The sequence below is a fragment of the Jaculus jaculus genome, chromosome 17 (genome assembly GCF_020740685.1).
Source record: "Jaculus jaculus isolate mJacJac1 chromosome 17, mJacJac1.mat.Y.cur, whole genome shotgun sequence".
NCBI classification, from domain to species: Eukaryota; Metazoa; Chordata; class Mammalia; order Rodentia; family Dipodidae; genus Jaculus; species Jaculus jaculus.
In genome coordinates this window covers 67,125,255-67,151,112 of record NC_059118.1, presented here as the reverse complement: position 1 = coordinate 67,151,112, position 25,858 = coordinate 67,125,255, and the positions used below count along the sequence as shown (strand labels likewise).

Sequence of the window (25,858 nt, the reverse complement as noted above, 5' to 3'; positions counted from 1 at the left end):
TAGTGACCAGAGGAACCAGTAGCATTTCCAGTCCCCCAGAATGGCATTAATCCATTCGTGAGCAGAGGCCTAGTGACCAGAGGAACCAGTAGCGTTTCCAGTCCCCCAGAATGGCATTAATCCATTCGTGAGCAGAGGTCTAGTGACCAGAGGAACCAGTAGCGTTTCCAGTCCCCCAGAATGGCATTAATCCATTCGTGAGCAGAGGCCTAGTGACCAGAGGAACCAGTAGCGTTTCCAGTCCCCCAGAATGGCATTAATCCATTCGTGAGCAGAGGTCTAGTGACCAGAGGAACCAGTAGCGTTTCCAGTCCCCCAGAATGGCATTAATCCATTCGTGAGCAGAGGTCTAGTGACCAGAGGAACGAGTAGCGTTTCCAGTCCCCCAGAATGGCATTAATCCATTCGTGAGCAGAGGCCTAGTGACCAGAGGAACCAGTAGCGTTTCCAGTCCCCCAGAATGGCATTAATCCATTCGTGAGCAGAGGCCTAGTGACCAGAGGAACCAGTAGCGTTTCTAGTTCCAGAATGGCATTAATCCATTCGTGAGCAGAGGTCTAGTGACCAGAGGAACCAGTAGCGTTTCCAGTCCCCCAGAATGGCATTAATCCATTCGTGAGCAGAGGTCTAGTGACCAGAGGAACCAGTAGCGTTTCCAGTCCCCCAGAATGGCATTAATCCATTCGTGAGCAGAGGTCTAGTGACCAGAGGAACGAGTATCGTTTCCAGTCCCCCAGAATGGCATTAATCCATTCGTGAGCAGAGGCCTAGTGACCAGAGGAACCAGTAGCGTTTCCAGTCCCCCAGAATGGCATTAATCCATTCGTGAGCAGAGGTCTAGTGACCAGAGGAACGAGTAGCGTTTCCAGTCCCCCAGAATGGCATTAATCCATTCGTGAGCAGAGGTCTAGTGACCAGAGGAACCAGTAGCATTTCCAGTCCCCCAGAATGGCATTAATCCATTCGTGAGCAGAGGTCTAGTGACCAGAGGAACCAGTAGCGTTTCCAGGCCCCCAGAATGGCATTAATCCATTCATGAGCAGAGGTCTAGTGACCAGAGGAACCAGTAGCGTTTCTAGTTCCAGAATGGCATTAATCCATTCATGAGCAGAGGCCTCATGACCTAAACACCTCTGGTAGGTGTCACTTCTCAGTACTGTGGCACCGGAGATTGTTTCCAGAGCATGCGCTTTGAAGGGTACATTCAAAGTATAGCATTTACTTACTTTTTGTAATAACTTATTTTATAATTTATTTATTTATTTATTTATTAGAGAGAGAGAGGCAGAGAGAAAGAGCGAATAGATGCACGAGGGCCTGTAGCTACTGCAAACGAACTCCAGACACATGTGCCCCTTTGTACATCTGGTGTTTCATGGGTACTGAGAAATTGAACGTGGATCCTTAGGCTTTGCAGGCAAGCACCTTAACTGCCGAGCCATCTCTCTAGCCCTAAAATCTTTAAATATGTTTTTATTTATGAGTTTGCAAGCAGAGAAAGAGAGAGAATATGGGTGCACCAGGGCCTTTTGCCGCTGCAGATGAACTCCAGACACATGTGCCCCTCATGCAGACAGCTTTACTTGAGTAGGGACTTGAGCTCCAGCTGGCAGGTTTTACCAGCCAACACTTAGTGCTGAGCCATTTTCCTAGCCCCACTTCTTAACATTTGCATTCACTTAGGCTGGAGAGATAGCTTAGCAGTTATAAAGGTGCTTGCTTGCTTGCAAACCCTGGTGGCCTAGGTTTGAATCCCCAGTACCCACATAAAACCATATACACAAACTACCAATGCATCCAAAATTTATTTTCAATGGCAAGAGGCCCTGGCATGCCCATTCCTATATAGTTTTTTTTTTTTCTTCACTCACTCTCCTGATTGCAAATAAATAGGTTAACTTTTTAAAAAATGGTTTATTTATTTACATGTGTGAGTTTGTATATTTTGTACCTGGCTTTATGTGGGTGGTTTTGGAACCTAGGCCTGAACTCTAGTTAGCAGACTTAGCAAACAAATGCTGTTAACCACTGAGCCATTTTCCTAGCCTCATAATACACTTTGCTGTCTTTTTTTTTTTTTTTTTTTTTGCTACGGGCTGGATGTTGTTGTTGATTATGGTGAGTACTCTCTTGTGGCTATTTAGCTTAAACTTGTTAAAGAGTGGGCTTTGTTCAACGGAGTTTAGAATAGTTTTAATTTGATGGTTCCAGTTGCCCAGTTCTAAAGCCTAGGGTTTCTTTTCTTTCTTTCCTTCTTTCCTTCTTTCCTTCTTTCTTGCTTGCTTGCTTGCCTGCCTGCCTGCTTTCCTTCTTTCTCCCTTTCTTTCTTCCTTTCTTTCTTCTCCCTTTCTTTCTTCCTTTCTTTCTTTCTTTCTTTCTTTCTTTCTTTCTTTCTTTCTTTCTTTCTTTCTTTCTCTTTCTTTCCTTTTGGTAGGGTCTTGCTCTAGCCCAGGCTGACCTGGAATTAGTCTCAGGCTGGCCTCAAACTCACAGTGATGCTCCTACCTCAGCCTCCCAGAGTGCTGGGATTGAAGGCATGCACCACCACGCCCGCCCGACTTTAAAGCCTAGGATTTGACTCTCAAGTAAACGTTGAAGTTTTTCTGCAAAGGCTTGTGAATGCATTCAGGCAGAGCTGCAGCTCTGTCCCGCCATGTACAGCCTGGAGGCTCAAAGTCTCAGCACAGGCTGCAGGGCTTGGCTCAGCTCCAGGCGAAAGGAGCCGACACACTTGCTTTGGAGCTTCTTCTCTGTGCTGCTTCTGTTCTCAGGTACCGTGACCTGTTTCAGCTACAGTCTCCTCCTCTGTGTGAGCTGCCCCCCGGGGACGTCTCTGCTCCTCTTCCTCATGCCACTCATGTCATAGAAAGTTCACCCAAGCCAAATTTGGAATTCCCCTCGAGGGTTACCCCTCTCTCTAACATCACAGCCCTTGTATTCTTTGTCCAATACCTAAATCTAATGTTTCATGCCTCATGTCCAGCTCGGTAACTTACTTGTACAAGAAAACTACAATCCTGTGACCTCAGCTGGCCGGAGCTCCGGGCCTCAGGTTTCTCGCCGCCGCTGTAGGAGGAGGCGGCTTCAGCAGCTTTCACACTGGCCTGCGCCAGAACGGCCTGGAGCTACCCTCAGGGTTACAGCCGCACTAGAGCGTGGGGCTCAAGAACGTGCATTTCCTAACAGCATGGAAGAGAATAAAGCATGAGTTGCCTCAGTTTGGGCAGAAGTTAGTAACAGTTCTCCAAACTGTGGTGGCTTAAAGTCACAAGTACTCATTTGTACTCCAAACTACATGTCCGTCGTGGCTAGGAGGGTCAGGGCACTCAGACACCTGGCCGACAGAACAGCCACTATCTCAAATAAAGCCAGTACACTCTCGAAGGGTGACCATTGGCTAGTATACAGTCACAGAACTGGGGGGGCAGAGAATGCTGTGGTTTGAATATGTCCCCCAAATTTTCATTCATTGGAAACTTAATGTTAAAATTTAAGTACTGAAGGTATATATATTTTTTCTAGGTAGGGCCTCACTCTAGCCCAGGCTGACCTGGAATTCACTACGTAATCTCAGGGTGGCCTTGAACTCATGCGATCCTCCTACCTCTGCCTCCCAAATGCTGGGATTAAAGGCGTGCGCCACCACGACCAGCTTAGTACTGATGGTATTTTGAAATGAAGTCTGAGGGATAATCGATCTCTGGTTAACAGTCTGTCCTTTAACTTCTTATTTTCTATACCACCTCTTCATTCACTTTTTGTGTCTTTAATTATGCATTAGGAATACAGCAATCTGACTAAACTAATTTAAAATGAGAAAAGCTAACATTTCTATTGAGCCCCATATATGGTCCATGTAATGACCCACTGTGTCCTTGCAAGGAGGAAATCAGGGTGGGCAGCTACAGGTGCATGTCTAAGACTCATATGCAGCTCAGCAAAGGCCAAATTCAGGCCACCTGGCTGTAGCACTCCTGCCCCTCTTGGCTATACAGACATATGACAATCTGGATGTGATGCTGATGAGGCACTTTCTGGTGTATATTCTAAGAGCAGCATTTGTTCATTTTAGTCAGGCTTGGAGTTTGACTTAGAGGGGATCCAATGTGTGAGGGAGAGAGATAATCTCTGGAACCCTGGGTAAGGAGGGGCAGGGCTTTTGAGAGTCCTGGGGAGAGGAGAAGGGACACTGAATTGTGATGGACAGACCTTGTGAGGCAGTTTAGGAGGACAGGACCCCCAAAGTAAAAACAAGGAAATGTAATGTAATGTCCTTGAACCTGTCCTTGCAGTAAGGAGTCACCTTCCTAGATCTGTTTGCCCTTTGACTCAACCTATGTCCCTCCTTAGAAAGAAGTCCTTCCCTAGATGAGATAACTGTCCCCTTCTAAGAAGGCTACACTCTTCCTGGAATACTGAGAAGTCCCCTAGAGCCCTGTGGGACTGACCAATTCCTAGACCAGAACCTAGAAAGGACTCCAGCCTGGATCTGTAGGTGACCTTCTCCATTTCCAGGAACCCCACTCTTGCCTCCTTGGGGATGAGTTCTGTCTTCGTTTCTTCTCTTAAGTTCTTTCTATCATCTAATAAAACCTCTAAACTTTACCCTGTGGTCTGTGGATTTTAATTCTATGAAGTCATAAGACAAGAATCTAGAGACCAGCCTGGCATGGTGGTGCACGCCTTTAATCCCAGCACTCAGGAGGTAGAGGTAGGAGGATCGCAGTGAGTTCAAAGCCACCCTGAGACCCCGTGGTGAATTCCAGGCCAGCTTGGGCTAGAGTGAAGACCACTGACTCAGTGGGAGCTTTGCATGACCATTGAGTTTTCCTGGACTCCAGCTCCTGAGCTATTGCCCATCCACAACCAAGAAGACACCCCAAGTTCATAGTGTGGCTGAGGCGGCAGCTGGAGGCGGATGGCAGGCCCGCCTCTCGCCCAGGTAGACTCAATTTCCCTGACAGTGAGTAATCCCAGAACCCCAGCCCTCCTGTGAGGGCGGCCGGTGGGAGGAGGAGGAGGGGGGGAGGAGACTGCTCTCTTGAGCTCTCAGGGACGGACTGAGGAAGCCAGAGCGGTGGAATGCTGAGGATCAGAGCCAAGCCACCTTGGGCTGCCTTTAGGCCCTGGCTAGCCACTTATTGCCCTCCGCTGCGTCTGAACTAACATCCTGGTGACTATCAGGTCACAAAGTGAGACCTTTTTGGAATGTGCACAGTGCACTGGCTTCCACCAACCCCAAGGCTACGAGTGTCATCAGAGCCCATGAGGCCCATGGTGGCGATTTCCCTGCTCTGCTATCCCCTACCCCACTGATGCCTCAGCCAGTGCCTGCACTTATGACTTTTTGTTTTATAACTTTAAGACCTTCAGGAAATTGCTAATACATTGAACACAGAATTTGAGGTTACCTAAAATCTGTGTTCCCAAGCCACTTGGCTCCAGAATAAACTACCTCTTATCCCCTTTGAGGTGACAACCTTTTTGTGTCATTGACACAGCTCACCACTACACACTGCTAATGTTTTGTTCTGAGTTTCTGTTTAGCTTAGACGTCATCAAAACAAAGGCTCCAGAAGGAAGCAGAATTTGATGGCCTGGCATGGACACCCTCCCCTGCCCCGAAGACCCGAATGAGAGCAAAGCAGAAGACGCAGGACCCTGAAGCCTGGGCCTGCCTCTCAGCTTCCTGGCCAGAAGAGTACAACTGAACGTTGAACACCTACCTGACCCTCAGGATAGGACTAAACTTTAAATGCTACTCTGGTTCCCATGAAAATGCAGATTTTTGGAGTGTGAATCCACAGCCTTCTCAGGTTGCTAGCTCCCTGAATAAGTTACATCTTAAAGCTTCAATTCCTGGCCCCATGCCTATATGGCAGGTGGCACAGCCCACTTACAATAACCGCCCTCCACTGAACGCTCCATGGAGGCAGGGGGTCTTGCTTCCCGGAATTTCCGGCCACTCCAGGGACATGGTCTTGAAACAACCAGCAGTCTGTGTTTTCTGTCTTTGGCACACTATTGATAGATGACTGATAGATAGATAGGTAGATAGATAGATAGATCACTAGTTGGCCTTCTCTTGCTCTCCCCTAAGCTAAAATGAACTCCAGGGAGATAGGGAAGGTGGCCAGGAAAGCCGGGTACAGTCATGCTTTCTGCCTTCTCCAGCTCAAGACTGCTCTTTCTCCTCTTCCCCAGGTTCCAGGCTGAGGGGCTTCTGAGCAGACCCAAGGTTACCCAGACGGTGGGTCTTCCCTCTTCACCAGCCTCCCTTCCCTGAGGTGAGGGGAGTCACTGCTTCAGCCTGGGGTTGGTCCCTGCCTTTAAGAACCTCTGCCTCCCTCCCCTCACCCCCACCCAAAGCTGGGATTAGAACACTGGGCCAACCTTGACTCTTGTCCAGGAGAGCTCTGGGCAGGATGGGAGGGCTGGGGTGGATCTGTGTGCAGGATCCATCGCATCCTGGAGACAGCCTGCGTCAGGGATTCCAGGAACTCTGTGCTTAAGGAAAACCAGGGGAAATGCTGGTAGCAACATGTGCCTCACCAAGCAGCCCAGCCACAGGGCGGGCTCTGGACAGTGTTAGGCTCCGGGGTTCACAGTGGAGGACCCAGATGGACACTTTCCTGGATCTACGAGTGTGTTGTCATTGTAATGGGGGAGAGGGAGACAGGGGTATGGAGAGAGAAAAGAGAAAGGGGGTGCTTGCACCTGAGAAGAAGAGAGAGAAGGGATAAAGGGGGAAGTGGAGTGTGGGAGGAATGGGACGGAGATATGCTGCCTTCCCTGTCAAAGGGTTACAAGATAGAGAAAGTCAATTCGGGGGACACTAGTCTGTGGACCTCTTCCTCTGTTGCCATCCTTGAGGTCACAGGCAACAGCCCTGGAAAGCAAGCTTCTACTTCCGCTTTGGGAAAAGGCCCTGAACCCCCTTCCTTTAGTCTCCCTAGAAACTGCTGCTTTCTTTAATGACTTTTAAATTTTTATTTTTATTTATTTTCTAGAGTCAGAGAGAGGAAGAGAGAGAGAGAGAGAGAGAGAGAGAGAGAGAGAGAGAGAGAGAGAATGGGGCTGCCAGGGCCTCTAGCTGCTGCAAACAAACTCCAGACGCATGCGCCACCATGTGCATCTGGCTAACATGGGACCTGGGGAACCTAACTGGGGTCCTGAGGCTTCGCAGGCATGCAACTTAACTGCTAAGCCATCTCTCCAGCCTAAAACTGCTTCAGTTTTATATTTTAGCCAATCATGTAAGAGTGTGAAGTCAAGCAGACACAGGACCCTGAGATCAGGAATGAAAATTCCAGCAGAGTTCCTGCTGGTGGGCTTTGCTGACCTTCTGCAGAAGCAACCACAGCGGTGCCAATATTCTTTATTCTTTGACGCATTTCCTCTTTCAATTTTTATTTTATTTGAGAAAGAAAGAAGCAGAAAGAGAGACATTGAGAGAATGGGTGCACCAGGGCCTCCAGCCACTGCAAACTCCAGACACAATGCACCACCTTGTGCATCTGGCTTATGTGGGTCCTAGGGAATCGGATCTGGATTCTTTGGCTTTGCAGGCAAGCACCTTAACCACTAAGCCATCTCTCCAGCCCATTTGGGCTCTTTGCTAATAAGGGTATACACGCACCAGGAGCAGTAGAGCCAAAAGAGAGTGAAGGACAGGGGCCAGGTTGTTTGTGGAGAGAAGAGAAAGTGCGCTGTGAGGGAGGGGCCTTGGGTGGTGTGCGGAGGTAGGGACTGGGAGGAGGGGCCTTCCTCTCAGCCCAGAGGTGTCCTCAAGTACCATAGCAGGAGGCAGTCCCAGAGTCCAGGGCTAGCCTGGCCAGGTGGTAAAAGAAAGAAAGGGGGATGGGTAGAGAACTCTGAGACTGACAGGCCAAGGAACATTATAGCGTGTGGTTAGGGCCTTCTTGGCAGAAGCTGGTAGGGAGAGAGTCCTCTGCACAGCGTACGGGAAGCCACCCCATCTCTGCTCCAGGCACACGGAGGGAAACGAGCAGCGTCACAGGATACTGACCCTGTAACTGCACTGCGCCAGTGATGCTCTCAAATGCTTCTGAGCTGTTATCTGTGAGGTGTTTGGGGGTACGGGTTTTTTCCTTTCCTTGTGTAGCTATTTCTCCTGTTTGAAAAGGTGCAGGACAATCAGAAGCCCATTCCAAGCCTCAGGACCCCCCACCTCCAAGGTTGTATGAGCTGTAAACAATTGCTGGGGGTCGGGGGAGGAGACTTTGGTAGAACTGCATGGAACTAGAGTAAAGCTGCCTTTATGAGTGGTCTCTGTGCAGAAGTGGGCTTTTCGGGCATGCAGCCACCCAAGTCATCCATGGTCTTGAAGTAGCTCTTGTAAGTCCTCTCATAATCCAGTTGGTTCACCAAAGTACACTGGGGGGGATCATTTCTTTGGCCTGCTGTGGGTGTCATCGGGAGTGTAAAAGATGTTTGCTCGTGTCTCCCCAGGAAAGTTCTCACAACCCCTTTCCAAACCCAGATGAGCAGCTGCCTCCTCCTCTCCTGGTGGCACTCCCCAACTGCCTTCTTGACCTGTCACCGCAGCCTGACAGCCAAGGCTCATGAAGGACCACAAGCACTAAGTGACAGCTGGATGCCAAGTCCCCATGAGATCAGATGAAAATCACTGTTTAAACCCTGGGCACATGTCATCCTGCCTGCAGCACTGACTTGTGATGCTGGATGGGCACAGCCACTGTGAGCTCTCCTGTTACAGCCTTTAAAACGTTCTTGACTTTTCCCTCTAGCAAAATCCACTGATGGTCGCTGATGGAGCCTTTTGCCTCAGGGCTCAGCGTCACCTTGTTCCTCCTGTGTGCTGGTTTGATTCTACCCCCTTCTCTCCTTCACCCCCGCTTATTCATGCTTAAATCTTCCACTTCACTATTATTCCCCCACGTATGTTCTTTACATATTGCGTGTGTTCTGTCACTCCCCCCCCCCCACACCCACGGCACCTCTCTGGCCTTTCCAGTTTATATGCACTGAGCTAGGGTCTGCATGTGAGAGAGAAAACATGCAGTATTTGTTTTTGAGCCTCGGTTACTGCACTCAGTGTGGTCTTTTCCAGTTCTGTCCATTTTCCTGCAAATTTTGTAACTGCTTTTTCTGGATGGCTGAGTACAATCCCAGCGTGTGCCCTCGCTGACGGCTGGGCCCTGAGGCAGCAACAAGCAGGGCTGAACAAGCCCTCGGACGCAGAGGGTAGAGTCTTTACGTATACGCCCAGAAGTGGCATGGCTGGTCATAGAGTAGGTCCATTTTTAAGCTTTTTGAGAAACCTTCACTTTAATTTCCATAATATCACCAGTTTGTATTCCCACCAACAATGAATAATGATTTCTCTTTCTCCAAACCCTCACCAGCATTTGTTTTCTTTTTTAAAAAAATATTTATTAATTTATTTAAGAGAGTGAGAGAGGGGGAGGGAGGGAGGAAATGGGCACACCAGGGCTTCTTGTTGCTGCAAATGAACTCAAGATGCATGTGCCGCCTGGTGCATCTGACTTCTTGTGGTATTGGGAATTTGAACCCAGGCCACCAAGCTTTGCAATCAAGTGTCTTTAAACACTGAGCCCAAGCCCCTTGTTTTCTTCTGATGCCATTCTGACCAGAGTGAGTGGAATTTGAATGTCCTATTGTCTAAAGATGCTGAACACTTTAAAATCTTTATTAGCCATTTTTGTTTCTTCTTTTGAGAGCTTTCTGTTCAGTTACAAAGCCAAGTTTTTGATTGGCTTGTTTGTTGTCATAATGTCTTAGTTTTAAAAATGTTTGTATATTCTAGGTAGTAATCCTCTGTCAAGTTTGTAGGTAGCAAAAATTTTCTCCTACCAGTGGGCTGCCTCCACTCAGATGATAGTTTCACACCTGTAAAAAGCTTATTTTTTATTGATTGATTTTTTTAATAAAAATGTTCACTCTTAGTCTCCCTCTCCCTTGCCCCAACTGTAAAAAGCTTTTTAATTTCACGTAGTCCCATTTGTCAATAGTTGGCCTTATTTCCTTATTACCATATCACCATCAAGTCCATTCCTAGCTGTGTTATCTACTCAGAATAATGGAAAATGGGTATTCAGGCAAGCACACTTACATGTGTGTTCCTAGCAGCACTAAAAGTGAACGAATGAAGTTATGCCATGTCTATACAATAGAATATTATTCAACCATAAAAAGGAATGAATTACTGATTCATGAAAAAAAAATTGCACAGAGTTGAAAAGGCCACATATAAAGGTGGATACATTACATCACTGGATTTATATGAATTATCCAGAGTAGGTAAATCCAGACAAGAAACAGATTGGTGGTAGTGACGGCTGGAGGGAAGAATGGGGATTCACTTCTTAATGGAGTGATTTTTTTTTATTAGGTAAAGGTGGGAAAGGCACAGCACTGCTCCACAGTGCACTGACTGGTAGTAAAGTGCTTCCTTTAAAACCACTGATTTCATTACAAGAATATCATCACAATAAAATATATGACATATATATATATATCATATATATATATCATATAAGGCACAATAGTAGGTCATATCCAACCATTAATAAAAGTTGCAGCAGCCTTACATAATGACATCACTCACCATAGAACCATAGGTAGCACATAGTCATATAAGATGTAATCCTGAGCCTTGGTGACCTTGAGGTCTAGTTGGGGACGTAAGAGTGTAAAAGACCAGGAGATATAACCACCATGAGTGGGCCAATGAAGGTTCAAGACAAACATCTACTTAGGGAGAAAATGAAAAATTTCTGGAAGATGACATCTGAGATGAACTTTGAGGACTTAATGAATTTAACTGTTAGAGAGTTGGTGGTAAAGCAATACAGTATCATGAACAAAGGTATGGCCTCTATAAGACCATGTGTTAAGTTTAGAGACATTAAATGGTCAAAAAAAAACCCATCTAGATAAATTGAAAGCATATTAATATTAGAGGGCCACAATTCTGCCCATCAATGTTCCCAAGCTTATGACAGTGTTGGGAACATACCTGATGGGTATTGAATGTCAAAGAAACATAAGGTTAAAATGTGTACTAAATTCTTGTCACCAGGAAAACTGTTAGCAGCCATAATTCTGGCAGCATTTGTTGCTACTCAAACAGGTTAGGGCAAGTGTGTGACACAATTTGACATTGAAGCGAGGACAGTGTGACTAGCATACACTGCATTGCGATGGGTGGGATGGACTGCAGGCTAGGCTGCGGGAATTACCTGCATCCTAACGAGAAGGCGTCCACGCAGCCGCAGCCATGGAGCTGAGATGGTGAGGGTGGGGTTAGCTGAGGTGGACATCATGAGACTGTCCTCACGGAAAGAAACAGCGTCACCTTGGAACATGGCTTCCTTAGGGCCGTAGGGGGCAGGGAAGGGGCACTGAAGCAGGCAAATGGTCCCACACAGTAAGTGCCCCCCTTATGGAGACGAGAACCTGCCACAGAACAGGAGGCTGTTGGTGGCATTGTGCCTGATGAAGAAAAGGAAGGGGTGGTCAGCACAGAACTGCGTGCAAGAGCCCATGCAGCATTCTGGGACCACGGTGGCTAAAGACGCAGCTGTGGCCTCAGTGCCTTCTTCGTTCACCTCCACCACTCCCTTGTGCACAAACTTGGACAGGCAGAGGCCTCTGTCAGGCGACATAGCTGACAAGTCAGCCTTGCCCTCCTGGAAGGCATCCACCATCCCCAAACGCTGAAGCACCGACTCCACATCACAATCCTCTTGCAGCTTAAATCTTGGAAGGAAAACTTCAGTGTCAGTGTGCTTCATGAAGTCTGGTTTGGTCCAGGCTGTTAACTTCTCGAATGTGAGATGGCTTTCCACCTGATAAACCACGGTTACAGACACTCAGGTTCAGGCTCGAGGGCTTAATCTGAGCCCCTCCTGAGCACGCACCCACCCGCCTCTCACACAGAATGCTGGCTGGTCACACAGCTAGGTGACTTGTGTGGTCCCACTGTCCTGCCTCCCCTTATGTCCCTTATGTGGCTTCTCTGGTGGGCAGGGAGGCCAAGCAACCCAGACTTTTCTGTCTTAACCACGTCCGAGATATCTTTTATTCTGACAACTGTCTGTGTGCAGATGACTGCGGTTTGGGTTTTGTTTGTTTTTGCTTCTTTGAACTATACTTACTTTTGAAAATAACAAACTACTACTGGCAATTGAAAAAATGACTAGAAAAGAAAGTGTTATCAATATGAGCCATCTGGGAGGGACATCTACCTGAGGTGGGATTCCATATGATTTGGGGGCTGTTATAGTTGATATGAAATTTCTACCCAGCCTCACATGTGGAACTCTTGGTCCCCAGTTTGTGGTCAGTTTTGGAGGTGGCTGAAGGAAGGAGGACAGTGGAGGTGTACCTGGGAAGGTTCTCCCTGGTCCCTGGTTGCTTCTGTTCTCTTTGTTTCCTACCTAGTACAAAGGGAGCAGCCTCTGCCATGTACTCCTGCCACAAGACCCCCAGGACTGAACCCTCTGAAACTGTGAACTAAAGTAAATTCTCCCTCCCTGAAGCTCTTTGGGGCAAGAATTTTGTCATATTGGTGAAAAAAAAAAAAAAAACCAATTAGCAGATTAAGAAAGAGACTCACGGCTAGGAACCTGGATAGACAGAGTCATGGGAGTTGCTTTGCTACAAAGACCCCTTAAGCTGTGGGGGTGGGGGGCTCCACCATCTGCCATGCAGAGACTAACAGAAACTCTGGGCATGAGGCGCAGGCCGCGGAAGCAAGGACGACCGGGTGGACCGTGTTGGTTGTGTAGCTCCGGCCTCTGAGTTGCTGGACCTCACAGAGCTGCCACCCTTGTTAGCTCAATGGTGAGATTCTCTTACTCGGCTATTAAAATGTAATGCTAATGAGCAAATATCGCCATAACAACAGGCTAGGTTTTCAGAGAGCTTACAATTCTCCAAACAATGTGCTAAGCTTGTCCCCTGAGTCGTCCCCATTTTATCCCTATTAGATAGATGTCGTCACTCCCATTGCGGCATTGGCAAGATCACACAGATCACAATGGGCATCTCAAACAAAACCCTGATCCCAAAGCCAAGCGTCGGCTGCGGCTCTGCAGCCGGGTCTGGGCACACCGGAGAGGCGGCACTGGAAGGGTTGATCCAGTTCTGCCTTAGTGACAACGGCCGCGGGGACACCGCACCTTCCAGCAGGAGCGCCACGCGGAAGCCCGCCCTGCGCTCACCGTGCTGAGGTCCACGCCGGCGGCCGGCAGCAGCAGCAGCATGCTCAGCGCCCCGCCGGCGTAGGGCAGCTCCAGCACCTGAGACTGCACCTCACTCACATAGGCGATGTTGAACGTGGCTTCCTGGCACATCATCTGCACCGGCCTCTGCTCCGCCTGACAAGGTGACAAGGTGAGTGTGAAAGAAATGAATGAAAGACTTAGCATCGTTTCCAAATGAGCTGCAGGAAATGAACTGCAGGAGGGTTTTCAGCTCCAAAAACAGGAACATTATTTGTGCTCCAATGACCACCCGGAAAATGAGAGCCACCTTCTACGTCATCATTACAAGTGACCAAGTGTAACCAGGTGCAGGACTAGCCTTGGAAGGATGATATTTTAATTAGCAAAATAAAATGTGATGTTTAAATTTATTAAGATTTTCTCTTTATTTATTTGAGAGAGCGAAAGAGGCAAATAGAATGGGTGCTCCAGGGCCTCCAGCCACTGCAAACAAACTCCAGAAGCATGGGCCACCCTGTGCATCTGGCTTACATGGGTCCTAGGGAATTGAACCTGGGTCCTTAGGCTGTGCAGGCAAGCACATTAACCACTAAGCCATCTCCTCCAGCCCTGATGTTTAAATTTTTGATGCGCTCAAGTTTAGATCTGGAACACCCCACAAAAGACCCACAGGCTAAAAGTTTGGTTCCCAGGGAGGTGCCATTGGGAGGTGGTGGGACCTTTAGGAGTAGGGCCTATGGGAGGAAGTTAAGTCACTGAGGGCATGCCTTTGGAGGGAATACTGAGACCAGGGCCCCTCCTATTTCCCCACTCTCTGCTTGGCTGCCATGATGTGAACTAGCCTCCTCTGTGTGCCTCTCCCTAGTGACCAGGCCTGACTGATCATGGACTGAAACTTTGGAACCATGAGCCAAAATAAATCTTTCCTCCTTTTAAGTGGATTATCTTGGGTAACTTGTTAGAGTAATGGAAAGCTGGCTTCTAACAGAGGGAGAAGTCAGATATTCATCCTGTAATCTGCCCAAGCAATGATGTCCAAGGAAACAAAATAATAAATGAAATTAAATAGCATTCTAAGGAAATGATATAATCAAATGAAATTAAATAGGAAAAAAGTTTTCGCAGAGGAGGTTGAAGCTTTGTCTCCCAGCAGTGTGACTGGAGGACAGGCAGGTTATTTCCTATCAGAACTCAGCCTGGCAGCAAGGGCACCTAGACTTGCAGGTTCATGATGGGTGGCATCCTAACCCACCACAGAGCAAACACATCCTAACTCAAGGGTCCGTGCATTCACAGCTTTGTGACAGGATTTCGTTCTGCGAGTCCACCACAAGACAGAAGAATCCTAAACCAAACTATTATAAGCAGGGCACCATCTGGACAGCCTCACGGATTTTAATACAATTGTTCCAATCATGATATTCCAATGTAAGCAGTTTTTAAAAACACATGTGTATGTGAGTGTATGCATGTTCATGGGGAGGTGATCATGCGTGTGTGTCCATGTTCATGTAGAGAGCAGAGAACAGCCTCAGAAGTCATCTTTGAAACACTGCCCACCTTGTTTGAGACAGGTTCTCTGATGGATCTGGAGCTCACTACCTAGGCTAGACTAGCTGGCCAGTGAGAGCCAAAGATCTTCCTTCCTCAGCCTCCCTGAGTGTGCCACCACACCTGGGTAACCATTTTTTTTAAATACAGGAGAGGAACATCTATGTGATTATTAATTATAGTGATATCTTAAATTAATTTCAGAAATTGCTATAGACTTGAGCTAGGGAGATGGCAGTTAAAGGTACTTGCTTGCAAAGCCTGACAACCTGGGTTCAAATTACCAGTACCCATATAAAATTTAAAAAAATAAATTGCTATATACCATCTATAATAAAAATGAAGTTTCCAGGGCTGGAGAGATGACTTAGTAATTAAGATGCTTGCCTGAAAAGCTTAAGGACCCAGGTTTGGTTCCCCAGTTCCCACGTAAAGCCATATGCACAAAGTGGCACATGTATCTAGAGTTCATTTGCAGTGATAGAGGCCCTGGTGCACCAATTCATTCTCTCTCTCTCTCCCTGAAATAAATATTTTTTTAAAAATTAAGTTTCCAGGGCTGGACAGATGGCTTAGTGATTAAGGCATTTGCCTGTGAAGTGAAAGGACCCAGGTTCAATTCCCCAGTACCCACAGAAGCCAGATGCACAAGGGGGTGCATGCATCTAGAGTTTGTTTGCAGTGGTTGGAGTCCCTGGCATGCCCATTCTCTCTCTCCTTGCAAATAAATAAAATAAAATAAGTTTCCAAAGTCTCCAACTCTGCAATAAGATTGACAGGTGAGAAAGTGCTGGCCACACAAGCTTGAGGACTTGAGTTTGGGGGCTCAGTGCCCACCTGAAGACCAGGCTTGGTGGTGCACACCTTTAATCCCAACGCTGGGAAATTGAAGACACAAGTTTCCTTGGGGCCTGCTGGCCTGTTAGTCTACCTAATTGGTAAGCTCCAGGTATAGTGAGAGACTATCTCAAAATATAAGGCAGAGAACAATTGAGAAAGACATCTGACATCAACTTCTGGCTTCCACAAACAAGCATGTACACATGTGCACACATACATTTACATGCATACATGAATGCACCACACACACACACACACACACACACACACAGTTACTTACAATAAGCCAAATAAAAAAGGAATGAGAAGATTAACACTTACCATGTTCCAAATTGCATTAGATTATATTTTTTAGAGATTGAGGAAAGCTACTCTAATTCCCACTTTTATTAAGATTATACCTCAATGTTGAGACTGAGACTTTAATCACTTAGTTTTGATAACTTTAGAAATGGTAAAATAATAATCTGAATGAATACTCATTTAAATTTTCAACTATTTAATTAGCAGCTAGGAATGGTGGCTTGTGCCTATAGCCCCAGTACTTGGGAGGCTAAGGTAGGAGGATTACCATGAGTTCAAGGCCAGCCTGGGGGCTATACAGTGAGTTTCAGATCAATCTAGGCTAGAATAAGACCCTGCTTCAAAAGAAAAGAAACATATTTGGTTAAAGCAATGTATTTTCATATCCTCTCCTATCATTCCCCACTCCCTACACATAGCGCATACTCCCTGTTAATTATGATAGGATTGGGATCACCATGGAAACAATTTCTGATCATATTGGATGGGATTTCTATATTAGGTTTATTGACATGGGAGCCCCACCCTATCTGTGGGTGGCACAATTCTGTGGGCTAGGGGTTCTGGACTGAATAAAAAGGAGAAAGGGAACTGAGGACCAACATTCTTGCAGCATGCCAGCTGCCTCGTGTGCCTTCCACCATGCCTTCACCACAGGACAGACTGTATCCCTTCAAACTGCAAGTCAAAATGAGTCCTTCCTCCCTTAAGCTGCTGCTTGTCAGGTGTTTGTTTACAGCAACAAGGACAGTAACCAGGCTTAGTGGTTAAGGTGCTTGCCTGCAAAGCCAAAGGACCCAGGTTCAATTCCCCAGGACCCACATAAGACAAATGCACAAGATGGCACATGCATCTGGACTTCATTTGCAGCAGCTGAAAGCCCTGGCATGCACCTCTCTGTCCCTCTCTCTCCCTCTCTCCTTCTCTCTCTCTCATAAAAATAAATATAAAAAAGAACAGTAACTAATACAGTTCCTCAGCTCCTGTTTTATTGCTTTCTATCTAGACATCTTGAGCTTAAAGGAAATTTTTTAGTTTCTAGAATAATGAATGCAAAGGATATATGAGAAATTATCAGAGGCAGTAAAAGTAACAATATACTAAAAAGTATTTTAGGCAGCAAATATTCTTTATTCTATTATTTCCTATTGAGTTTAAAAAATCATTCAGAAATATTAAGTTTCGGTGATTTTTAATGTGTTTTTAGTGAACTGAAACACACTACTTTTGTGAATTTCACATACCTACGGAAAAATTAAACTCCATCTGACAACTTTCCAATGGCTGTTAACCAGCCGTTTATGCTTTGCTGCTTTCTTTTCCTTTGACAGCACTGGGACTCAAGCCCAGTGCCTCAACATTATTGTCTCTACCATTGAGCTCCATCCCTGTGCTTTATAAAGTTAAGCATTTTTCCCATGCATTCCTCTATCAATCTAGCATGATTTTTGAGGAGTGTCTCCTTACCTGGTTCACTTTAAAAGGCATTTCACTTGTGCATGTTTTATCAAACTGTTCATCCCACCTTCCTTTGAAGTATACGGCATTGACAAGAACCAACTTGGTGTGGGCATTAATTGAATTACTTGCCAACAGCTCTTGAATTTTGCCTTTCAAAAAAAGCAGAGGCTTCACTCAGTTGCTTTAATAGACTTATGATAAATTAATTAATGACATGTCATCTTTGCAGACCCAAGCATCCTATTTTCAATACCCGTGAGTGGTTCCCAAAGTTACAGACGCTGGAGGATCACCGTCAAGCTGAGGACAGGGACAGGCTTCTATGTCATTCAGGTTGGGAGAAAGCAGAAAAAAATGAGTCCAGATTAAAGAACAAGACAAGCAGGACATGGGAAATGGGCTGAGAGGGAAACACAGTTACTTCCTGTGGTTAAATGGAGCGTCTGATCCAGCACGTCAATACTCTACAACTGCGAGCCAACATGTCAGAGGCAGCCAGGATGGGTGGCTCAGGAAAAAAAAAAGAAAGAAAGGAAAAGGAAGAGGATCTTACTATCGGATCCTCCAAATTGGCAGATAACACTAGAAGAGATACTATAGGCAAATGAATACACTCCCTTCTACCTCTATCAACTGGTACTTTTTTTTTTTTTGCTTGTTTTTATTTATTTATTTGAGAACGACATTCAGACAGAGAGAGAGAGGGAGAGAATGGGTGCACCAGGGCCTCCAGCCACTGCAAATGAACTCCAGATCCATGCACCACCTTGTACATCTGGTTTATGTGGGTCCTGTGGAATTGAACCTCTAACCAGGGTTTTAGGCTTCACTTCAGCCCTCAAGTGGTACTTTTTAATGTGCTAAGAGCATGCTTGATAACTTACTGTCTCAGGAGGACACAAGCACTAAAAACTAGCCCAAGAAGAAATGGCAGAAGTGAGTGCTGAATCATTAGGGAAGTATCACTTTCCAAGCTCACCTACACAGCCCAACATTTAGCACAAGGTGAGTGTTGGGACAGGTCACTCCCTGAGAGAAAAGCAAAGTTTGGTCTCAAATGGGAGGGTATTTTCATCTGTAAAACTGATCAGAGGGGCTACAGTAGACCACTGAAGTCTCGGTTTATGAAATATAATTAAGCTCACTCATTGAAGGAGCTTAAGTGGGAAACACAGAAGCAGAAGTCCTCTTAACAGGTAAAGGTGGCAGGGACAGAGACCCCACAGACTTTAGGAAGAGGCAGCTCCAGGGCAAGCTCAGGGGATGCTCAACCTCCACCTCACAGAGACAGTGGAGATGCCGGACATGTGAGCATTGCATTCAGCTGGAATCTGGTCTATGAGTTTCTGTGACATTTCTACCAGCCACTTTGGCTGTACAGGAATAGACAAAATTATGCTCAGTTGTTGAGAAGCGCAAGTGTGTGATCAAGCTCCCGTGAGCCCACTAGCATTCAAATAGTCCATAGGGCCTAGCCAGTCAATGTCAGACTGACCCTCTGAAATACCAGTGGAATTAGTCAGGGGATAGAAGGGAAGGAGGAGACAGTAGGAGGAAGGAAGGGTGGAGGAAGAGAAGGAAGGAGAAGGCGAAATAACATGAAATTCTGACCTTCAGTCTGTTTGGAGATCCACGTGTTTATATGTTCCCTGCACTTCTCGGCAGCTTTGGCGAAGGACAGCTGCTCCAGCTCCGTGTGGTAGAACTGAAGACAGGGGTCCTTAAATGTCTTTGGAGAGAAAGGTGCTTGGTGAGGTACATTGCCAAATAAAATGTTAGCACGTTGCCAACCATTCTGAATACTATCTCCTTTTTTGAAAAAAATAAATAAATAAAATGGGTGTACATAGCTCTTAAAGTAGATTCTTTCTTCATATACTAAGTGTTAAAACATAAGAGTAAGTAACTCGAGATGAATGAATGAAATTTCAGAGAAGTCAAATTTGAAATAATTCAAGAACTCATTATAGAATCATGGTCTTTTTTGAGAAGAGGAGGTTCAGACAGGATCTCACTATGTACTAGATTGGCCTAGAACTCTTTTTTTAAAAAATTATATTTTATTTTTATTTGAGAGAGAAAGAGGAAGATAGAGAAAATGGGCATGCCAGGGCCTTCAAACAAACTCTAGAAGCATGTGCCACCTTGTGCATCTGGCTTACATAGGTCCTTGGGGAATTGCATCTGGATCTTTTAGCTTTATAGGCTAACACCTTAGCCAGGGGTCTTCTTTAGCACTCTGTATCAACAGATATTTTAAAAATATTTTTGTTATTTTATTTGCAAGCAGAGAGAGATAGAGAAGGAATGGGCACAGCAGGGCCTTCTGCCACTGCAAATGCATTCCAGACAAAAGCACCACTTTGTGCATCTGGCTCCTCGTGGGTACTGGGAAATTGAACCCAGGTAGGCAGCATTTGCAAGCAAGCACCTTTAACCACTGAACCATCTCCCCAGCCTTTTAACAGGTAGTTTTAATGCAGTTCTTATAATTCTACTGACTCAACTTACTTGAAGAAATTTACAAGTGTTCTCTCCAAAGAGTCTGTTGGCCATTCTAAGCTGGTACTGGGCGCCACACTCGTTCAGTTCAGTGAGAAGTGACTGGAAGCCTTGATGAATGTCTTTCTCTGTGTTTAAAGAAAGTGCCTATGAGGAAAATAACAGAACATTTTAATCTCAAAAGAATTTGTGAGCACATTCTTATCTCAAATACTCTAAAATTCCTTTGACAGGAAGTTGCTTTTATTTTAATTGGGTCATTTCCAACAGAAATGACAGTGCTGGATGGGACATCTCTCTGCCTGTAGATGAGTAACAGGATAAAGTGAGGGGGAGAGAGGCTTAGAAAAGGGGACTGCTAGGAAATCCTGCATTGCATACAGAGCACAAATGTGCCAGATTCTGAGGAAACTTAGCTCTAAAATTTTTTTTAAATACTTTATTTAGAATTTGTAAGGAGAGAGAGAGAGAGACAGAGAGAATGGGCATGCCAGAGCCTCCTGTCACTGCAAATGGACGCCAGGTACAGGGACCACTTTGTGCATGAGGCTTCATGTAGGTACTAGGGAACTGAACCCAGGCCATCAAGCTTTGCAACTGAGTGCCTTCAACTGCTGAGCCATCTCTCCAGCCCTATTTTTTTTTTTTAAATGATCATTTAAAAGCACTAAAAAAGCAAGGAAAATGGGCAGGAATATAATCATAAGGAGAATCTTCAAAAGGAAGTAGGGTGTAACAGGCAGTCTAAGAAGATGCCTTCAAGCGGTGCTGTCCAAAGACAATGTATCTTAATATTGCTAAAACGATGAGTCCTCTCTGAGACTCATACAGGTTCATATCCCGGTTGTACGCACTGAGCTCAGAGGATGTAACTTTACATGATTTTAGGTATAGTGAACTAGAGGTCCATGACACCACAAATGCAAGAATGAAGAAACAACTCTACTAATGTTGAAAACACTCTTATCAATAAATAAATGATTAAAATGCCTTTCTAAATAACATTCATGATACTTAAAATACACACAAAACAGATGGCTGGCAACTGTAAGATAAAAACTTTAAAAGCACGCAAAGGGACATTTATAAATGAAAAACAGTTTATAGAAATGGATTCCAAGGAAATGTTAAAATAATGAAACCTACCTAAATAATCTTCAGTAAAGTACAGGTTATGGATTACTAAAAAAAAATTAAAAGTGGGGAGAGGCTGATTAGTGGGTACTAGGACACAGTTAGACAGGAGTTCTGGGGACCAGCTGCACAGTAGGGTGACTACAGATAGCTACATCCCCCATAACCTTAGGTATTTTGGATTAAGACTAAGCTTCCTACCTGAGTCTCCACTAGGCAGAGCCCTGCTGGGGGAGGTGGCCACTGGGGCCGGATCTTGAGTCCAGCCCTGGGTACGTAAAGAACCAGCTTGAGCTCTGGCTGTTCATGCTTGCTGGCTACTGGTCTTCTCTCTGTGTATCTCTTTCTGTTTCTCTCTCTCTGTCTGTCCCTCTCTGCTGTGGACATATGATGAAGTGAGCCAGCTTCCTCTGCCATCATGAAGCTTCTGCTGGAATCTGTAAGTCTAAAATAAACCCTTTCCTCTCATAAGCTGCTTCTGGTCGGGTGTTGCAACATTCTGTGTGTTTCAAAATGCCAGAAGACAGGAATTGGAATGCTTCCACCATAAAGAAATGCTAACTCCTTGAGGACACAGAGATGTTTGCCTTTACTTGAACATTATACAAAGTGTGCATCACACAATACCCCACTAATATGTGCAATTCTGGTTTTAATGTAGCAGTTGGAAGTAAATTTAATAATGCCCAGATAAAAGGAATGTGACAATCCCAGTAACAATGAACAAACAAGAAAAGCTATCAGAGAACTACTTAAATGGCCTAGATGGTCTTTTGGGAGAAATTTTTCTAATATTCAAAAAATTTATTTCATAAAAAATTTATGAAAATTTATATATTACAAATTTATAACTTTCTTATGAAACTTATATAAGCAATGCATGCTGATATCGATACAAGAAAGCCACTAAATACATTGCACCAGGTGTTTATAACTGATATACAAACATGTCAAGAAGAGAACAAAACAAAGGCTACAACTCCATTTCACTTGATTGTGAAACCACTGCTATTATCAATAGCTAACACATGCTAAACACTTATTACATAATTTCACTAAACCCTCACATTCATTGAAATAGTATTTATAAGAGCAAAGATACAGTTGCTCACCAAAGTACAGATTTTAAAACCAAAGGAGAAGGAAATGCTCTATTGTTAGGTTGCTGTGAAATGAAATCATATTTCTAGTTTCATTTTGTGATGGTCTCTTGCCAGTTAAAATATGGAAATAAAAACTCATCATTTTGAAAATATTTCTGTAGCCCTTTGTCTCATGTCATGTAGTGTAATATGAAATGAGTGGACTGAGGGCTTGGTAAGTATCCACTTAAGACCTTGGGGGCATGAGGACTTTCTCCGTATGCATAGGTCTTGTCAATAACCAGACAATTGTGTTTTTAATAAAAGTTCTCTATGAAGGTTTATTAATGAACCTGAAATCTCAAAGTGACCATAAAGAGTCATGTGGAATTTCCCCTCCATATCTTCCCCCTCACACCCTAGCTAGGAAATAATTAATGAGAAGGAGCCATCATGATTCATTGCTATTCACGTGGGAAGCAAGCCACACTGGACTTATATAACTAGCTCTCGCTGGGGGCTTGTGGACAGAGGCTTTGTCTCAGGCTCCTGTGTCCCCCACTGCCCTCCCTGTAAACCCACCAGGGCGGGGCTTAATCTTCTCACATACTCACAACCTGAGCCAACTGGATCCCTGCCTGCACATGGATTTGCCTCACAGCTTTCAGTCTCCTTTACATATTTCTGTTGGTGCAAGGAAGGTTGTAGAGAAACAGCAAGAATCAGGAATTAACTTTCCTCATCATTCATTCCTTCATTCAATCCTCATAAATGAATAATGATAAAAGCCTTTTGCTCAAAAAAAAGTGATAGATCTTAGCAACCTACGTTTCCAGTCATGCACTTTTTGCCTCCCTAGAGGCCTCACACACATTAAGCAAGTAGCCTGTGGGATATCCCCAGCACATCCATCATTTTTTACATTTTGAGACAGGGTCTCACTAAGTAACTCAGGCTGGCCTTGAATTTATTTTATTTTTATTTATTTGTTAGAGAGAGAGGAGAGGGGGAGAAGAAGGGAGAGAGGAAGAGAGAGACAGACAGACAGACACAGAGAAAATGAATGGGCATTCCAGGACCTCCAGACACTGCAAAAGAACTCCAGACACCTGTGGCGCCATGTGCATCTGGCTTAAGTGGTACTGGGGACTCAAACCTAGGTTCTTAAACTTCCCAGGCAAGCGTCTTAACAGCCAAGCCATCTCTCCAGCCCTGGCCTTGAACTTACAGTCCTCCGGCCCTGTGAGTAGCTGGAACTGCGGCCCTGTGCCACCAGGCCCAGCATGAAATGATTTCTAAGTGAAGTGCTGGGCAACATTTTGAGGATCTTGTCCAGGATGATAATTGGGAAAATTATTGACCCTCAAAAAGTCTTAGTCAGGGAGGCTCCCGGCTTCTCTTCCCCTGGGTCGGTTCCTTCATGGAATGTCCAAACGTCCAAGGCACATCCAGCCCTGCTTCCTCCGCAGGTGCGGGGTGGAGGGGCAGGCAGGTGAGCGCAGGGGCAGCTGGCAGGAGGCTTACCTGAGCCAGCTGGACTGCAGTGTCTCCCTTGGCCCCCAGCAGGACCACAGCCAGCGCCGAGGAGATGCTCAGAGGAGAACACACCACATTGTGCAAGGGGTTGTCCCGACAAAGCATCTTGAGAACACGGATGGCGAAGGTGCCGTTTGCTTCAGAAAGACTGTCCATGCTGCTGGGTCTGGAATCAGAGGAGACGGAGAGGACGCACCACACCCCGTCCGGTTTCTCTTTTGTCCAACGACTCACTCTCCGCGCCCTTGGGTCTCACTTCCCCGCGCAGCCTGGGCCTTTTCAGCCGTCCTCAGCCCTCACCTGGCCCCTCGCGGGTCCGGGGCGGGGCGGCGCGGGGGCGGGGCGGGCGCGCTGGGCCGCTGGGCGGGGGGCGCCCGGGCCCCTGACCACCGCGGGGCGGGACTTCCCGGCCGAGCCGAGGCCGCCGAGAGGAAGGAGCGGGGTGGGCGGGGGTGAGAAGCAGCCCGATGGATGCTGCAGTAAGGCGCTGGGCCCTGCAAGCCCTTTGTCCCACGAGAGGGCTTCCAAGCGTTTGCCCAGGGCCCTTGCTGGTTAGGCCCGGAGCCCAGGGGCTTGGGCTGAGCCCCTGACCTGCAAAGTGACAGAAACAAGTCATTCTGGCTCAGGACACTGCCCATCTGAAGACACAGGGACAAGAAGGACACTGTGTTAGGGATCTGGCCTACATTTGCAAGCCTGAGAGTTTGCAAACTAGATGTCTCCTGTTCTTTTCTTTTTAAAATATTTTTATTTATTTATTTGGGAGAGAGAGAGAGAGAGAGAATGAGTGTGCCAGGGCCTCCTGCCCCTGCAAATGAACTCTAGATACCTGTGTCACTTTGTACATCTGGCTTTACATGGGTGTTGGGGAATGGAACTGGGCCATCAGGCTTTGCAAAATCGAACTGGGCCAGCAGGCTTTGCAAGCAAGAGCCTTTCCCCAGCTCCCTTTTATTTTATTATTAATTGCCCTTCTGGTGAGCTCACCTAGAACCTTGCGCATACTGGGCAAGAGCACCACCCCTGAAGTACAGTGCCCACCTTTTTTTTTGTTTTGTTTTGTTTTGTTTTTTTGAGGTAGGGTCTCACTCTCTCACTCTAGCTCAGGCTGACCTGGATTTCCCTGTGTAGTCTCAGGGTAGCTTCGAACTCGTGGTGATCCTCTTATCTCTACCTCCCCAGTGCTGGGATTAAAGGCATGCATCACCACACCTGGTTGCGTCCACCTTTTAAATGGCGCCTTTATTAATACATAATTCACATACTATAATATTCAGAGAAGTCCAAGATGTCATAGATTACAGGTGTGACGATGGACGGAAAGAAGAGTTTGTTGTAGCAACGTCAAGGTAAATCACTGCAATGATAACTCTGTATTGGCAACTTGATTGGACCTAGACTTACCTGAGGGACACATCTCTGGGCATGTCTGCTAGGGGTTTCCTAAGTTGGGTCAGTTGAGGTGGGGGGACCCAGCCTGCAGGCAGCACCACTCCATGGGCTCTGAACTGAATAAAAAGGAGAAAGAATGCCTCTGTCAGATGCTTCCCACCACAAGGAAAGTAACCAACACACCAAAACCACGATGGGATGCTCCAGGTGCCCGCATGTTGAAGCCGTGACATCCATCCTGCCTAGAGAACAAGCTGCCCGAGAGGGAGCAGGAGCTGCTCGGCCTTCGGGATGAACAGGACCCTGCTCCTCCCACTAGCCGGCCTCTGCCCGCAGCCAGTGCAGGTGCTGGTGCGAGCTGCGCCGTCTTCTCCCAGACTTTCCTTTTAACACACTAGCTCCTCATCCAGGGGCATTTTCCCACTGCTCGCAGCCATTGCTGCTGGTGGCTTAGGGTGTCTGTCTCAGGACCAGTCCTTTCATTTTTGGCTAGAACTGTTACAGCTTAATAACCCCAAGTAGTTCGGAGACCTCTTGCACTCAAGAGTTTGGTTTGACAGTATTCATCCTTTTAAAGCTTTTCATTCTAGGACCTTTAATATCCTCATAAAACCATACAATCATCACCATTATCTAACTGCAGAACACTTAAGCTATTTCAGAGGGAAGTGGGTTACCCAGCACCAGTTACTCTCCACGCCCTGCCCTAAGCTCCTGGCAACCACTAATCCATTTCCACTTTCTGCTCACATTTGCCCATTGTGAGCGTCCATGCAACCAGAGCTGTGCAGTGTGCAGGCGTCCTCTTTTCTGACCTGATGT

The 25,858-nt window shown here is 46.1% G+C and overlaps 1 protein-coding gene across 1 annotated transcript; it reads right to left on the bottom strand.

Annotated features, from left to right (window-relative positions):
* Positions 1-9,899: 9,899 nt before the first annotated feature.
* On the bottom strand, positions 9,900-23,959 carry Serpinb9 (serpin family B member 9). Its single transcript, XM_004666170.2, has 6 exons — positions 23,633-23,959; positions 19,902-20,039; positions 19,002-19,119; positions 17,397-17,539; positions 13,233-13,388; positions 9,900-11,855 (listed from the first exon to the last, which is right to left on the bottom strand). Exons 1-6 carry the CDS (start codon positions 23,798-23,800, stop codon positions 11,448-11,450), a joined length of 1,131 nt encoding a protein of 376 aa, XP_004666227.2. The 5' UTR covers positions 23,801-23,959; the 3' UTR covers positions 9,900-11,447.
* Between the last annotated feature and the right edge of the window lie 1,899 nt (positions 23,960-25,858).

Bases quoted from the DNA above. Each gene is read 5' to 3' on its own strand.
- Serpinb9 (XM_004666170.2), bottom strand. From the start codon at position 23,800: ATGGACAGTCTTTCTGAAGCAAACGGCACCTTCGCCATCCGTGTTCTC. The intron at 19,120-19,901 runs GTAAGTTGAGTC...TTCTCTCCAAAG, and splicing joins ACACTTGTAAATTTCTTCAA to ACATTTAAGGACCCCTGTCT. The intron at 13,389-17,396 runs GTAAGGAGACAC...TCACCTTGTCAG, and splicing joins TGCCTTTTAAAGTGAACCAG to GCGGAGCAGAGGCCGGTGCA.